At 41.2% G+C, this 17,949-nt stretch overlaps 1 protein-coding gene across 2 annotated transcripts in view; it reads left to right on the plus strand.

The window, feature by feature from the left end:
* calcrla (calcitonin receptor-like a) overlaps positions 1 to 11,297 on the plus strand; it is a 41,629-nt gene extending 30,332 nt beyond the window's left edge. For both annotated transcript variants that reach the window (XM_080786546.1, XM_080786547.1), the window contains exons 7-13: positions 249 to 375; positions 1,172 to 1,325; positions 1,535 to 1,595; positions 2,073 to 2,139; positions 3,624 to 3,842; positions 8,201 to 8,242; positions 9,649 to 11,297. In XM_080786546.1, coding sequence (XP_080642672.1) covers positions 249 to 375; positions 1,172 to 1,325; positions 1,535 to 1,595; positions 2,073 to 2,139; positions 3,624 to 3,842; positions 8,201 to 8,242; positions 9,649 to 9,870 — 892 coding nt within the window. In that variant the 3' untranslated portion in view covers positions 9,871 to 11,297. The remainder of the gene's footprint in view (positions 1 to 248; positions 376 to 1,171; positions 1,326 to 1,534; positions 1,596 to 2,072; positions 2,140 to 3,623; positions 3,843 to 8,200; positions 8,243 to 9,648) is intronic.
* Positions 11,298 to 17,949: the final 6,652 nt, after the last annotated feature.

Below are 17,949 nucleotides of genomic sequence, written 5' to 3' on the forward strand. Positions count from 1 at the left end.
TGAGTCACTGATGAAGTATCAGCCGGGCCAAATTGTTGATAGTTACAATAGAGCTGTAACTCTGAGAGTGTACAGATTGGAATGGAATTCACCCTTATGGGTCCATTTGGTTCCATTTGTACACTCTCAGAGTTATGGGGGTCCGTGGCCTAATCATGCACACCAAACTGGGAGTCCTTTAAAGGTTTGAGATCCACTGCACTACCGTACATTACAATGATCAATGTTTCATGTTCCCTCCATTGCAGGAGTTTAAGCTGCCAAAGGATCACCCTGCATAAGAACCTCTTCTTCTCCTTTGTGCTAAACTCTGTGATCACGATTATCTGGTTGACGGCGGTGGCTAACAACCAGGAACTGGTGCAGCGGAATCCTGTGAGTAATGATGCTTCACATATCCAACTAACTGCAATATCTCTTGAAACTAAGTGCCTTGTTCTTCACTTCTACCTGTTCTATCCCTTCACCTATTGTGTCACCTATTTCGATATGCTAGTTTATTCTCTGCAAATATAGGTTGGTTGTTTTTAATGTTTAGATTTGTTTTTGCTTGACCATAAATGACCATAGATGCTAGATTTGATGTTTACCTGGTATCCTAGTTTATTTTATTTCTGCTGGTGTCCTAGTTTATTTGAATAGTACTACATTATTGTATTTATGCTCTACTCATGTTGGTGTTTAGCCTGTTGTTTGTTGACCAGTGTGCACTTTTAATGATGCCATGGGGGGGAATCGATCTTAGATATACAGTATGCAGTCATCCTGTCATTGCATACCATTTACTCTGATTTTTCACTTCTTCAGTAAGTTGCTCTAGATACATTGGAATTGGTCTAAAACTAAGTGTTCTTAAAATTAATCATCCCAAGGCGGCAAAAACTTAAATGTCATGCAGTGATCTGCTGTTTTTAGTAGGACAATTCATTGTGAGAGACAAAATGACAAAGAGATTTCGTAAACCCTCTGTGAGAGGGCCATCATTGTCATCCCAGTTGAGAAAATGGCATAGCCGTCACCATGGGGACTTTAATGAAATATATCATGCTCTATTAAGCTAGATGATATTAGTTTAAGCACATAATGAAACCACAGTTGTGGCAATTTTAAATTGAAAATATTTTGTGCACTTTCATTTAGCTCCTGCATCTCGTACTTCCTTTTCATACAGACAAGCTGCAAGGTTGCTCAATTCATCCACTTGTACCTGTTTGGCTGCAACTATTTCTGGATGCTGTGTGAGGGGATCTACCTGCATACTCTCATTGTGGTGGCTGTGTTTGCAGAGAAGCAGCACTTGATGTGGTACTATCTTTTGGGATGGGGTAAGTCACAAGGTTAAGTCATAAGGTAGTTAGTTACCATAGTTATAAAAAAATACCGTTATTTCGGTCATTTTCTTTTTAACAAAACAGTTATTGAGCAATTTACAGTACAACTTAGTCAACAAAGTGACTATTTAGCCAAAAAGGTATGGGCTGAAGCCGAAGCCATATATATATATTTGTTTTTTCTTTCTCTTTGTTGTTCACAGGATTCCCTCTTATTCCGGCCACCATACACGCCATTGCACGAAGCTACTACTACAATGACAAGTAAGCACACAAAAGGCGTGACCTACAATGATTGATAGACAAATTGATCACAATAAATTACAGTAATAAACGAATTTATCATTTTTCAAAGCACTGTCAATAGTAAGAAGCTACGTAGCCCCAGAGTAAACATTGGGATAATCTATTATTTATCTCTATTTATATGAGCTGAGCTGTAATTGGTCTATTTATGTGGGGACAGAGATAGAGACATACTGATCTGCTATTTTCAAAATATTTTTATACTTTTGAAAACTTGAAATGGGACATTCTGTATAGTGAGTATACTTTCTACTTTTGACACTTTAAGTACATTTTGATGCCAATATTTTAGTACTTTTTAGTACTTTAAGTACATTTTGAATTCCAGACTTCTACTTGTAATGGAGTACTTCTACATTGCAGTATTGATACTTTTACCCAAGTAAAACAATTGAGTACTTTTCCACCACTAACATGCTGTCTCGTGTGTTGTAGCTGTTGGATCAGCTCTAACACGTCTCTACTTTACATCATCCATGGGCCCATCTGCGCTGCTCTCTTGGTAAGCTTCCTTTAAGTAATCCCCAGCTAAATGATGGAAAGTTGGTAACCAAATGGACCCTTTTTTTCCGTTTATCGACCCTTTTTTATCGCCCGGAAGGGCCAACGATAACAAAATACTCCTTTTTTTGGGGGGTCTGCGAGGCTAAATGTCATAGTGGTCTGTGACTCAAATGCCAAATAAATAATGGGCCTTGATATGAAAAGGATTGGAAACCACTGGTGTACAACAGTACAATACATCATTCGCTTGCTAAAAATACAATTTAGCAATTTTGGATGCAATTTAGCAGATCCAGTAAACATCAATAACAGATTTTCATGGAAAAAACATATTAGTATAGTATCCAGTGGGATTTACAGTAAGCAAGGACAACACAAGATAATACATCATCTAGGATCATAGGCAAATCAAGAACAATACATGCTAGTATGTACAGTAGTTGAATTATCAATGTGTAGGTCCGCAACTATTGATTCTTTTCTTAGCGATTATTCTATTGGTGTCTTGTTTGTTTGATTAATCAAACAACGCATTAAAAAATAATAATTAAAATTACAAATTATTGTTTATGAATTTATTCAATCTATTAGTCTGATTTATGTCCTGTGTTAATTACTTAAAAATGTATTGTTAATTACGCGTTATGAGCTTGTACATCTGATATTTTCTGTATTTGTCCTACTCTATATCAAAAATATACTGTACAAAAAAATGTTAATTATCTATTAGTTAGATTAATTCATATTAATATATATATATATATATATATATATATATATATATATATATATATATATATATATATATATATATATACACATATAGACAATGGTATGAAAAACCTCACATCCAGGTCCAGGCAGTGGGAGTAATTTGCGTGCGATGAATAATGACCCGCTATTCTTGCTCCGTGGTGTGGAAAGAAAGTCGTGGTTTGCAAGCAGGGAAGCATACCGCAGTGAGAGGGCTTCATTTTGTAATTAATGGGTCGACCTCCTTTGCTGATAAACACCCACGCCTCTCTAGACTCCTGCTGCAGATTAGAAATACAGCTAATCAACAGGCAAGGCATGTTTCAAGGAGTATTATATACTTTATTAAAAAGAAAGGCTCAAAGTCATCTTTGGCCAAAATGTAGCTTGGATCATTATGAAGATTTTGATTAGTCCTTGATATTGCAAAATACATTTGTTAGGTTGGTCACAGAACACATCTTCTCCCTGCTCATTTTATTTGCAAAAAATATACAATTTGGTCCACAGGATTGTAGGCCCCCGATAGCTATGACCTAAAAGATGTAACGCTTATTAATCACTTAAGCACCTATTTTATACTTTTACTATATTGGAAACTAGCAGATCTACAAGCTCACAATGCGTTGCATCGTGATGCATTGTGAGCTTGTAGATAAGCCTTTTCCAATAATGTAATAACATTTAGGCAAACGTGGTAAATGTCCTGCTTGTTTTCCTTTCCACCAGGTCAATCTGTTTTTTCTGCTGAACATTGTGCGCGTACTCATCACCAAACTGAAGGTGACGCACCAGGCAGAGTCCAGCCTCTACATGAAGGCTGTGAGGGCCACACTCATTCTGGTGCCCCTGCTCGGCATCCAGTTTGTCCTTCTTCCATACAAGCCGGAAGGAAAGGTCTCCTCTGAAATATACGACTATGTCATGCACATCTTAATGCATTACCAGGTAAAACTATGTCATGCACATCTTAATGCATTACCAGGTAAAACTATGTCATGCACATCTTTTTTTTAAACAATATATTTATTGACATTCTTTTTCAATTATATAAAAAAACATTACTATGGAAGAATAAAGCTGCCATAACGCAAATGAAAAAGCATTTCTCTTATTTCAATTGACTTTTCGTATTTGCCATTTCATTTGAGTTATGGCAGCTTTATGCTTCCATACATTACAGTTATAGCTCTCTTGTTAATAAAATGTTGTCATGCACATCTTAATGCATTACCAGGTAAAACTATGTCATGCACATCTTAATGCATCACCAGGTAAAACTATGTCATGCACATCTTAATGCATTACCAGGTAGAACTATGTCATGCACATCAATTTACAATTTAGGCATTTAGCAGACGCTCTTAATCCAGAGCGATTTACATTAAGCAAGAACAAAAAAGCATGGGAATACATCACATAAAAAGCATTTATCATGAAACATGCGCAAGATAAGAACGTAACAGTGAGCACCTTTCAGGCATATAATCCAAGTGCTCTGTAGTAGCCTATTATGGCAACCTGAACCTGTGCACTGTCTGTAACACCCTGAGCGGCAAGGACAGAGTTCTCCGTTCAATCAATTAGTAACGCCCCAACGCTCAGGACGGAAAATCTTAAAATGTGAATAACTCTTGATCTAAATCATTCCGTCTAATTCTTTTTTTTTTAATGTTTTCTTTGTGGCTTTCGCCTTTATTTTTTTTTATTTTTTTATGGAGAGACATAAATGGGGCTGACAGGAAATGGGGAGAGAGATGGGGGGAAGACATGCAGTAAAGGCCGTCGGGATCGGGAGTCGAACCCGCGGCACACTGCCAGACTGGATTACCAGCCAAGGTGCCTGGACCACTGAGCCATGGCCCAAGCCCATTCCGTCCAATTCTAAGAAAAGATTATGTGGCCCATCGCGGTCCCCTCGCTAGTCGCGTTAGAATTAATCATACCTCCCGTTGTTGTCGATCGCAACAAGAGTGTTTTGGCTACATCTAGCTACTTCAGCTACATCCGGGATAGCATCCGGTCCGTCGCTAAATGTGCTCCGCTGCTATAAATCGCTGGGCGCTCTGATTTAATGGATTAAATAACCCAGGGCGTTCGGGGTGATAACGTCAATCTTTTTTTGTCCATTTAGTTCCATTTCTACCCTGTCTGAGTTACAAAACCATAAAGGTCTATTTGGTTCCTAACTTTCAATCAGCTAGGGGTCCTTAACAGTCCATTTTGTTCACTTTGGATACTCAAAATGTATTTAACGATGGATATTTTACTGTGTATCTTTGTCGCAAAATGTCAAACTTCTATGTCAGGTTACATCATGCTGTCTGGAATTTCTTCATTAGGAACAATCCCTTGAGATGAACTATCTCGTTTTCAAGGGAAGCATGCTAGTAATCTAGTTACCGGTATGTTGATTGGTGGAATGTGATTTGGAATGAGATTAGCATGTTTGTTAACCATCATCCATAGACACCAATATTTACTTCCATCCACAAGATATCTCGTGGAAAGCAATTATAATACCATCTTGGCCAACCACGAGAAACACGATATTTGATTAATAAGCATTAATCCAGTTTTCAAATATATATTTTTAGCTATTTTATTCCGGAGCTGGACCCCACCTCACTCCCATGGTAGAAACGGCCTACATCCCGATCGCCAGTGCACACGCTAGTGCACGCTGTTATTAGTTGTTTTTGTGCTTAGAATTGGATAAATACATAATAAAACATTAATCTGACGTGGCGAATAATCGTCCATGCGTTAGTACACAGCCTGGGGTGAGGCTAGTCTGCAGATATGGAGGGCAGATGTGGCTCTTCTTCTTTCTCACGATCCCGCCTAGAGGTCTGGGCAGGATTGTGTTACTGTAAGTGGCTGGCCTCTCCTGCTGCGTTTTGGAAGTTACAGTACTAGTAGTTGTGCATCCTTTATCCTTGACTTTACTTTACATTTAGCTATTCGATCTTGGCATTGTTGTGCAAAATTTGTATAATTTAACGTTATTATGATGAAAGGCACAGGTAGCAGCTCAGCTGTTGTGCTTGCCATGATGTTTACATTGCAGAGACTGAGGTCTGTTCTTTTAGACATGCAGCGGCAGCCTTGTGAGCGTGAAAACTCTGGCTTTTGAGGATTTTATAAAAACCAAGCCTTCTCTTTGCCCTTTGGCAGCCCTTTGTTTATGTTGTAGCCTAGGGAAGAGCTGCAGGAAGGAAGGCATGATTACTATCTGGGCTGAGAGGCTGCAGAATGTCAAATGCGTGTTGCCTAGGTTTCAGTGTGGCGTCCGTGATTCTGACGTGGGTGGTTTAATGTCGACAATTATAGGTCTGATTCATGCTCTCTTATGCACCGGTGTCGTGCAGTGGACCATGAGCTTATAACACGCGCTGTGACGCGTTGTGAACTTGTAGATCAGCTATGTATCTCCTCAATGTGACACCATGCACAACCAAGTATAACTCGTATGTATATAGGGGTGAGTCGGCGTCTGTCTGTCTGTCTGTCTGTCTGTCTGTCTGTCTGTCTGTCTGTCTGTCTGTCTGTCTGTCTGTCTGTCTGTCTGTCTGTCTGTCTGTCTGTCTGTCTGTCTGTCTGTCTGTCTGTCTCTTTCTCTCTCTCTCTCTCTCTCTCTCTCTCTCTCTCTCTCTCTCTCTCTGTCTGTCTGTCTGTCTGTCTGTCTGTCTGTCTCTCTATCTCTATCTCTATCTCTATCTCTATCTCTATCTCTATCTCTCTCTCTCTCTCTCTCTCTCTCTCTCTCTCTCTCTCCCTTTCTCATCATCATCATCATTTATTTAACTCACGACCATGATCACATGGTTTGGAGCACAGATTCATAAAAGTATACAATCAGAAGTATACAATACATTACAGATTACACGATATACATAGACATATCGGAAGGCTTTCCCTATTTGTACAGTGGAAGAAAGAAAAGCACCCAATTTATAGATTACTTTTTGTTTTTCAGATTTTAGTAATGCAATTAATCTAAACATAGAAGGGTGGGTAAAAAAATACAGTGGCAGGTATTTTTGCCTGAAATTCATAATGCCAGTATTCTTGCATTCCAACAGAACATGATACTCATCTCCAATTCTGGCATCATTACATAGGTTACAAATCCTCTGACTTCTTTCCAATCCTTTATACCGATGACCTTTGGGATTCTTGTGTTGTTTAGCCTAAGGTTGCAAATAGCCTGTCTATACTTACGGTTTTCACATAGAAGGTATTTTTCTAGTTTGAACTCTTGTTTGTATTCAACATAGATGTCACATGATGTCATACTATTGAGTTCACTTTGCCACTTTTGCAGGAACTGGTCTTTCAACCTTTGTTCGACAGTTCGCTTCAACCAGTCAATGTTATTACATTTCTGGGCTAACCAAATGTAAGACATACCACAGTCATCCAGTATTTTCTTCACCTGTGCAACCCAAGGTGACATATGGGCACCTGTGTTGTGTTCTCTCTCTCTCCCTTTCTGTCTCTCTCTCTTCGTCTTCCCCAGATACCAAAAGTAGGGATGTGCCGATGAGACATTTTGGGCGATATCGATATCCAATATATTTAATTGCTGTTATGGCCGTTAACCGATATTACCAATGTCAATATGATCTCATTCTGTATTGAAAAATTATTCGATTTAACTTAAATACCTTTATATTGAATATTGTAGCGTTTACGTCCCTCAAGCTGACTCACTAACTCATAAAGTTAGGGAGGAAACAGAATTAACGTTTAAACCAGACAACCGGGTTTTATTGCACTTTTAATACAGGCTAAAAACTGGGTTAGGAGGGTGCCGAAAATAACAAAGAGGCTGCTCTGTCTGTCTGTCTCAGTGTAGGCTTCTCTCTCTCTCCCCACTGTGTCACTTCCTTCTTCCTCTTCGTGGGTTCTACTCTTCACCAACCACCTTTCTCCCTTGTTTAACCCACTCTCAGCCTGACCTATCACTGCATACCTGAACTAGGCACCTCCTCCCCCCATCAAACCCCAACCCTCGACAGACCGATTAATCGGACTGATTCATTAATCGGTCTGATTGATTAATCAAACCGATGCCGATTAATCTAAAAACTCTCAAACCGGCCGATACCGATGTGTTTGCCGATTAATCTCCCATCACTAGCCAAAAGGAATCATTGAGGAGAGGTTGACCTTCTGTCAACATGGGAGGAAAAGAGGAACTAACCTCTTAGTAACCTCATTAAAAATGTATTAGGCTCCCAGCTTAAGCACTGTTGATTGTTCATCATAATTTCATCTCACGTTTTTTTTTTCTTTTTCAGGGCCTGCTGGTGGCCACCATCTTCTGCTTCTTCAATGGAGAGGTAATATTACCATATTTACTTTCTATTCTGGCACACACGTTTGCTTTTGAGGACATTGTATGAACTTGCATTCCACATCTCCTTACCCTAACCACTAACCTAACCTGCATGTACGCACAAACTCAGAGATTCTGTACATGTTTCATCTGATCAACATCACTGTATGCTCCATTATACAACAGGTCGTTTCGACGCACGCACGCACACACACACACACACACACACACACACACACACACACACACCAAACATCCATACTAGCTCTGCATGAGAGATTAGGGCTGCAACTCTAGATTAGATCGCACCTGTGTGAACTGAGTGGTGCAGCTCCCCCCCCCACATCTCTCTCTCTCTCTCTCTCTCTCATATTAGCAGGCAACATTGCAGCACTATCCCTCTCTCTGTTTCTGGCGCCCCCTACTGGTACCCTATAGTCATATACTCGTGCTCATGGCCACATAGGTAGCCACATAGATAGGCACGGACATTGCTGGTTGTAGGAGTGGTTGCACCACTCAAAAATGCTGTTATTCTGTACATACATTTTTGGAATAGAGTGCATTTCTTTATATTCACACTCCCCCGGTATGACAATGCAGGCATTCCTCCTTGGTAGATCAGGGGAGTCTTTCAAGCGAGCCCCAGTTCCCCACACCACAGCCTGTTCACACTAAAGATCATTTAGCCTACTGGCAAGCAGCCAGACAGCAGACACAGAGATTGATCCCCTACACTACAGCATATGGCCACGCTGGGTAAGACCTACGCTGTGAAGTGCATCGTTTTTGGGAGGCGTAAGTTGCGGGATTTTGGCGGAAGTACCGAGGAAATTACGTTGCCGCTTTACAAAAATGTTTACATTCTCCGTGAATGAAACAAGTGTTGTGATTGGTTGAAAAAATATCGTATTCGGATCTGACGGATGTTCCGGCCTTAGCCGCCCGACGCTTCCGCCGATAGCCCGATACACTCTCTGCTTTAGGTTTTGACCAGGCTTTTCTCTTCGCAGATGAGTAAGGCTGGGAACGAGAATAGTATATGGGCTATATTTTAGCTCAAGTCCCTGGCAAGTGGTATCAATGGGACCAAGCTAGCGACACAGCTGCTAAGATGCGTCATTATCCTTTCGTATGCAGCCTTTGCTGTAGAGTTATTCTTGCAGTCAAAGATTGCTATCATGCCACATCGATGATAGTTAGTGAGTTTAATCTGCTCGCAAAAAACAATATCAGAATGTAATTCTTAGCATACAAACATCCTGAGCAGTCGGGTTCTATACGCCCGCGTAATGTCAGTGCTCAGTGGTCTGATAAGTGGGACAGTAAAACACAAATTCACAAATTGTACACATCAAAACCGGATCATGCTTGACCTTTTCTATCTTGGATGTTGGGTATGGTGGACAGGTCCAAGCCGTTTTGAGGAGGCACTATAACCAGTACCGCATCCAGTTCGGCAGCAGCCTGGGGACCCACTCGGACGCCCTGCGCTCGGCCTCCTACACGGCCTCATCCATCACGGAGGTGCAGGGCTGCTACAGCATCGACGGCCACCCGGAGCACATGAACGGCAAGGGCTGTCACGACAACGACGCGTCCATCTTCAAAGCGGACAACCCCTTCAACTGAGGAGCGCCGCCCCGCCCTCAGGGCGCTGTCCAGACCGTACCTCACCCAAGCCCTTTCACAAGCTCGACGACGGCAGCGCTTTTCAAGATGGCCAGTGTTACCGTGGCAACTGCAGTGGTAACAGGGTTTGAGAAAACATATACCAGACCTCCCAACAAACCCCCCCCCCCAAGCCACCCACTGACAACATTTTTTTTGCTGCATAAGGGATGAGGGGGGGGGGGGGAGAGAGAGAGGATTCTATGAACAGGCTCTTACCCCACTTGAAGCATTTTTCTACTTTTCTCTGTCACTCCGGCATGGGCACTGAAATGTACTGTACTGTGACTCTGTCTGGCTTAATGACAGAAACAAAACACAACCTCTTGTCCACTGTTTTGAATCTGCTTCCGTTGGTCTCAAACTGTACATATACTCTGGTAATCAGATTATCGCTTCTCTGTTACTGCTTTATATATATATTCTTAAACACTTAAGCCCTATTTTACTTTGTCGTATATGACATTGTTACCCAAAAAATAAGCTTTTATAACACAAGCTTGTTGATTGGCTATTTTTGCTATTTTGGATGGAAAATGTTTGAAAATCTTTGCCTACTGTACATAATGACATGCCCGAAATAGGAACAGCAGGTTGAAAGTGTTGGATGCCTCAGAAAGCCTTCAGTTGACTTGCCAAAAACAAAACGCATTCTCTGCTTAGTGCCAAACCAAGGGATACAGTGATCAGAGTACAACAACCCCACTACAGCCACCCCACTTCACTCAAAGTGTGATTTTAACCACATGTACAAGCAATTATCACCACTGATTTACTGCTGGAAGATTGTTTGTCATGGAAAGAGTAAAGTTATCCACAAAGAAAAAAAGAAATTTGCTACATTTAAAGTTGTAGTGCACTTATGAACTCACAAACACGTGAGTTTCAGTAAATATCCACAATATCCACAACTTTTACTTTGATGTTGCAGCGCTTCATTATCGCTAATCACTTTGATATCATGCACTGCTCAATTTTACAGCATCGCTTAAGGCACTGGTTCTCAACATCGGATTCGGGTCCCGCCAGAGGTCCTTGAAACGGTTCCACAGTCCACAGCTAAAATTATTGATTATTTAGGAACCAAATGGAGACTTAGGGGTCTGTAACTCCAAGAGTGTGTGAATGGAACCAATTGGACTCATTCGGTTCTATGCGTACACTCTCAGAGTTAAGTGAACACTGAGGATTTTACTGTGTAGATTCAGATTAGGGTCCCATAGTTACATATTTGATCAAATTGGGGTCTGTGGCCTAATGCATATCAGACTGGGGGGCCTTGAAATGGAAAAAAAAGGTTGAGAATCACTGGCTTAAGTGATTTGAGGTGTGATCTTTAACATGGTGAGTCCTTTGAAAATTAAACATGTTATGGGTCTTAATTGAAATCCTGACATCTCATATTGTTGCTGTCGAGCAGAAACCTCATACCTCCATATTTTAACTTAAATACATAAAAAGTAGTAGATATACAAGCTAGATCTGCTACTTATGATATATATATATATATATATATTATTTTTTATTAAAAAAATTAAACCGTAAAAAGTAACAGTTTTGGACATATGATGTTTCCACCCAACAAGGAGAGACGGCGAGATCCAGAATACCGACCGACGTAGTCGGTTGGTAACGGGACTTGGTGACAGACGGACGGGACTTGGAGACAGACGGACGGGACTTGGTGACAGACGGACGGGACTTGGTGACAGACGGACAGGACTTGGTGACAGACGGACGGGACTTGGTGACAGACGGACGGGACTTGGTGACCGACGGACGGGAGTTACCGACCAACGTATTCTGGATCTCACCCTTGCTGGAGACGAGAGCAATATAATGAAATATAATATCTAAAGACCTGCCAGGATTAATTAATTAATTAATTCCCCTCGTACTGTCAGGATTTTCCCCCGTTCAACCCTATTTTGAAGAGCCGGAAAATCCGCGACCGGATGTTGTCGCATATCACCTCCAGTGTTGCGATCACGGCACTGACAGCATCATCGTGACCATCACAGCGGTGCCTTTGGGCTGTGGAATAAAACTAGTTTTGACCAGAAATGCCATCTAGGACAAGGACTTGGAGATAATGCGATTGAAAGAAACAGAGTGGGCGTGGGTGCACGCGACGATCAAGATGACACGATCCAGTATTGTTAACATCATCAGCTAGCAACCTAATGCTAACGTGAGTAGCATTACGACTCGATCGATTAAAAGCACTATAAAAGACCAATTCACGCTAATGGCGTGGGGGCCAGATTAATTCAAATTACGTAGATTCACGCCAAAGGCGGGGAGTGTTTTAAGAGACCATATAATTATGTGAATAATTAAGCCTGTATTTAGGCCAAATTATAAGCATTTACAGATGTCGATTTTTGGTAGTAGTCACAGCACATAACCATTACTGTTTCGCTTCCATCCATAATCCATAATATGGGATTTTAATAATTATTTAATACATTGTCATTGTCCAAATTGCTGGAAACACCAATCGCTATCACTTGATGTAAATACTATGTACAGAACATATTGCACTAGGAAAAGGAGAGTAAGTTGTGTGTATGTGCTGTATGTGCGTGCATGCATGTGACTATATGCATCTGTGCGTGTGTGTGTGTGTGACTGTCTATGGTCTGTGAAGTCTCTTTTTGTTTTTGTTTATGACATTGCTTCACTTTGTATTGCATATCGAAATCCACATGTGCTCTATAACATGTTATTGAGTGATTAATTCATTTCTGTTATTTCTCTGTGTGTGTGTGTGTGTGTGTGTGTGTGTGTGTGTGTGTGTGTGTGTGTGTGTGTGTGTGTGGAGGTATATAAACAATTCGGCAGTATTTATGAATACCTCAGAGGCATTCAACCATGACTCATCTATCTCATGTAGTTGTTTAAAGCGTAGTTATTTAAGGAGTTGTTAGCTTATTCATGTGTGAGAAAGGGAGTTGTGGGTTATTTGGGGGTGGAAGAAATGACTAAAAGGACAGTTCCAGCAAGAAATCCGGTATTATGTGCATATTAACCTCTGTAGATTTATTCTATTTAAGGTGTGATCTTTTACAGTTCGTGAGTCCTTTGAAAAAACGGTAACAACGCTATTGTTTATAAGGCATTATAAGGCATGTTCAAATGACACAATCAGCGTAGTTTCCCAACATATATGTCAGGATGTGTTTTAGCAAAGACAAATCCAGATGTGTGTGTAGTTTAGTGAATTAATCACAGGTCATGTCATCATGGGACATGGGCACACCCTTCCTGGATGACTCCAACGAGGCTCTGTTTCATTTCATTCAAAGGTTACAGAATCGGGGGACACGAGGTGGCGCAGTCGGTAGCGCTGTTGCCTAACCGCTAAAAGAAGAAGGGTTTGATTCCCGCCGGGGACGCTGTGGGCGTGTTCTCTCCTCCGCATCATCATGCAGCGCCTGTATGTAACCTCGCGTCACCAGGCTTTCCACCTCGGAGGAAAGCCTGGTCTCTGTCACAAAAGTGCCGTGTGAACCGGTCTGGAGCGGATGATATCGTTACGTCATGTTGTAGTATTGTTTTGTAGTCATCAGGCAGGAACAATTAAACGTAACTTCCTTTTCACTCAAACGGAAGAATAACAATAAAAGCTCTCGTAGCCTGCAGCTTTTATTGAGAAAAATCGGTTTGACAGACAAGGAAGTTCCGGAAGATTGATGATTACAAGACTACAAAATGACGTAGCGATATCATCCGCTCCTGACCGGATCATGAACCCGAAAAGGAAAAAAACATCTCTATGCTTCTTCTCCCTGGCCTGCTGGAGGAGAAAGGAACTGGTTGGAATAACGTGTTTCTTCCACGTGCTACGTTGTGCCGGGGAAACTACCCCCTGTCAGGTGATAGCGGCCTGATGACTCCTCATGCATTGAAGGAGGCATGAGCTCAGTTTGCGGTTCTCCCCAGATTGACAGAGGGAGAGTAGCGCCCAGGATTACAGTTTAAGCAATGGAGTTGTGCAGTACGACTGACAAAACAGATGTCGCCCCATGTTGGGTAAGCTGCAAATTTCCAGACACAGAAATATCCCCAGTCCCTACAGTATAAATGTGAATGTCTCTTATTGACTGCAGTCCCTGCGTAACTTAAAGTCACATTCATGGTTGGCCGAGTTACCCAACAACAAACTAGCCAATCAGAGAGCAATCATCACTCAAGGCCATTCCTCCATGGTATGGCATATAGTCTATCCTATTAACAGACCCTTTGTCATCAGTTGACATTGGAACTGTTGTTGCCGCAGTTGAGAACACTGGCACGACCAAACGTCTACGTCGGATGATAGAAAAACCTGAAGATCACTGACAAATGATGCTACACTGGCAGAGTGTTACTGTTGCTGCTACCTTTCAAATGAAAAGCCCTCCAGTGTTTAACACAGACCAGCCTTATACTAGGTCTTGACCTGTCTTTTTTTTCTTGTTTTGACTAATAGATATGCAGGACAGTTTCTCACCATCTGGACATAATGGTTATCTTTAAAATATATATAATTCATCACCATTTTAACCTGGTATAGCACTGATCGGAACAAATACTGTATATTATTTATTGTGAAGCCTTCATAAACCTTTTATAAGTCATTCATAGATTCATTAGAATAATTTGTAAGCCCCTTTTCAGTTAAAAAATGTATCCCACGATTTTGTAACCCATTTTTCACCCCTGTGTCAATTATCTAATGTGATCCTGGGCTCTACACACCCTCCGCCAACCTGGGGAGAGCAACAGACTTGAACTCATGCATGCTTCCTTCATGCATGAGGGTCCGAGTTGCTCCTTTACACCTGACAGGGAGGAGTTTCCCTGGTTGGACGTAGCACGTGGAAGGAACACGTTATTCCGACCAGTTCCTTTCCCCTCCATCAGGCGCCCCGGCTGGCCAGGGGGAGGTAGTTTAGAGACCAGGATTACTGCATGTTTTTTGGGTACACGGGGAGAACATACAAACTCCATACAGAAAGGCCTTTTCGCCAACCCCACCTCAGGGATATGAAAGGTGCTCATTGTGAGCCTCTATTCATATTGTTGGAGTCGTTATTGCCAAATGTAGTTAAATTCTAGTGCCATCTCTTATTAAGATGTATATTTTGCGTGATATAGTTTTAAATGGCCTTTCAAAGGTTTTATAAATGACTTATGACATGCCGAGAGACACTTTGGCAACATGCGTATTGTAAAGTATGACAAAAGCATAGAGGACTATGTATGTAGTTTTGTATTTTATTTTTGTTTTGTTTATTTGTTTTGATTGTACTGTATTTTAAAGGAATACTCCACTATTCTTCAACCTTATCTCCAGCTCTTTATTGGTAGGAGTGTATTGATTGATTCATGTTGCTAAGAGTAAAGGGTTACCTGTATCGCTACATGTTTTGGTCATTTAAAGCAACACAGATCAACACAGGTCAACTGTGCCGTATTAAGAAGCTCTGTTGTTTCAGCGTGACCTCGCCCTATAAAGGGCGAAGTTTATACATTTGTACAGTGGAGTATTCCTTTAACTTTGGACGACTACACTCAACAGTCAACACCATGCTACTGTTTGAATGTAACCGCCGGTTGTGTTTAATTCTGTGGGTGTGAAAAACATACAATCTATATTTACGTACAATGTATATCCTTTTCTTTTCACTGAAATGGACGATGTTGCTATCTTGTGTGTACCTGATCCAACTAATACAGCATAGCACAACAATAGAACCCGAATTTCAGTTGCATCTCTTTCTTAATTGTGAACCAACTCGTCACTATCCAGTAGCACCATACATGCATGTTGTGTACACAATTTATTAATTTATACTCCTCATCGTACCTGGAAGTTATGCGGGAATGTCTATTGAGTGGCAAAAAAATGTTTTTGTCCTTGACAGCCATACATTCAATTATTCAAACATAAAAGTCCTATCTGATTGCAACGTTAACCTCACCAACATTGCAAGCAACAGCTTGAATTATCCTCTTTCTATCTGCAAAATTATGTTTCGTAACAATCCACTGTGGACATGTTATGAGCTACTTTCTGTTAATACATTTCGTACAGGTGTATCAAGTACAAGAGTTTGGAAGCGCTCGTTTATAATAGCGCAATGTCCTGCTGCTGCCTCCTGCATTATGTGCCATTTAGAAACAGGTGGTACGCAGGACCGTTGAGTGATTTCCAACGAGCGCTTCCAAACTACAATGTTCCATGCTGCTCAATGTTTCGCCACTCACTCAGTCTAGATCAGGGGAGCGTGTCCTGTTGGAAAAGTGATGCATGTACTCTCTATAGTGGGGAAAGTCATTGCTGAAAATAGCCAAGCTTACAATGCGACGTAGCGCGTCAGGTTGACGGTCTGTTGTTTTGAGCTTTGCCCACAATACGGATGCTGGGGGTTTAAGTGGTTAAGTATTCCACTGTAAAACCAAAGGCTGCTGCTGATTAAAGTGTATTCATTGTTCCATCCCATTATAGTATAAGAGCGTAAAATTAGTGTGTGTCGACTCCCCGACATTGCAGCAACAAGCAAACATACCGTAATCATTTCTAAGTAGCAATTTGTGCTATCTAAAATAAAAAGCTCATTACGCATTTTGTGCAAGTGGTTTGTTCATGAGACTCCAGCTGTGACTCAGCAGCGGGGGGTAGTATTAAGTAATATATCTGCCCCAAGAGTGCTGGCAGAGAGCTCCTGCAGTGTAACAGAACAAGCAAAGCTACAGTATGTCTTTTCATTTCATATACCATTGACCCCCAGTGACTATTTTACCTCCTGCAGTAGCTGGATTGAACTCAACACCGCTGTGAGCTGGCATGGTACCGCTCTTCGGAAACACTCGAAAGAGTTCATGGACGTTAGATGATCATTTGGACCTTGTTAATACAATTATATATTAATAAACACATAAGAAGTAAAGTATACTTCAAAACTGTAGTAAATGTACTTACAGTAGTTACTTTCCACCACTGAGTGGTGCATAATATTATAATTTATAATATATAATGTATGCAGTATGTATGATCTCAGATGGTCAGTCAACCCATGTGTCTACTCTACACTGTAGTGTACTGTAGACTATAGTACACTAAGTATCTCTCCTCATTATGCAAACAACTCTGTGGAGTTCAACAGTTCACACAGGACTCTCTGCCCCCTGTGTTGTTCCATGGGAGACATATTTGCACCACTGATCCCCCTCCGTTTAAATGCTCCCAATTATAACTCCCATGTACCACTTGGTTACTGCCACTCCGCTGACTCCGACCCAGCCTGAACTGTAGAACTCCAAATGACCCTCATCCACGTTTTCAGCACGGCAAGCAAAGCGGACTGAGATATCCATAACATTCTCTAACGCCTCAGCCTTTTTCATGTAATGTTTTTGCCAACTTTTTCTTGTTTTCAGTGCTGCCTATTTTTTGAGCCTTTGGGTATTATTTATATTTTTTTCCCCCACTGCTCCACCTACTCCTGAATAAGCAGCCTTGGGTTGTCACCCTGCTGGCTGGTAACAGCATGGGGACGCTGTCACCTGCACTTAGGCTCAATAACGCTTAAGCATACATTAACTAGAGTAGACAAAGCACAACATGGGGGCCAATTAGATTGCTCTTGTCTTATCTAGCCATTTTGACTGCTGAGCTATAGTGTCCAATAGCTGCAAAATGTGAATGAATTTCTTGAATCTGCACAAATTACACGCTACGTATACTCATTTTGATGACAGGCTGGCGTTCCGCTCAATCACCTTTGCTCAAAATGGCAGTTAATTAAGTATGCCTGGTTTTCAGGTGGGTGTGATCTACCTGAATTAACATTAGAGCAATGTTAACTCAATAGACACATAGTAAACAGAAAAAGTAAAAAAATCTTTAATTTAATCTTTAATAGCCTAGGTCATTGCTGAAGTAGGAAAATGGAAGTGTCAGTTCAGCCTTGCTACTGTACAGTGAGGTACAGTGAGTTCCAACAGTGCTTTCTTCAGGAAGGGAAATCTGTCTTTTTCTTTTTACGTGCC

Source organism: Protomyctophum bolini (assembly GCF_963924005.1).
Source record: "Protomyctophum bolini genome assembly, chromosome: 16".
Classification (NCBI taxonomy): Eukaryota; Metazoa; Chordata; class Actinopteri; order Myctophiformes; family Myctophidae; genus Protomyctophum; species Protomyctophum bolini.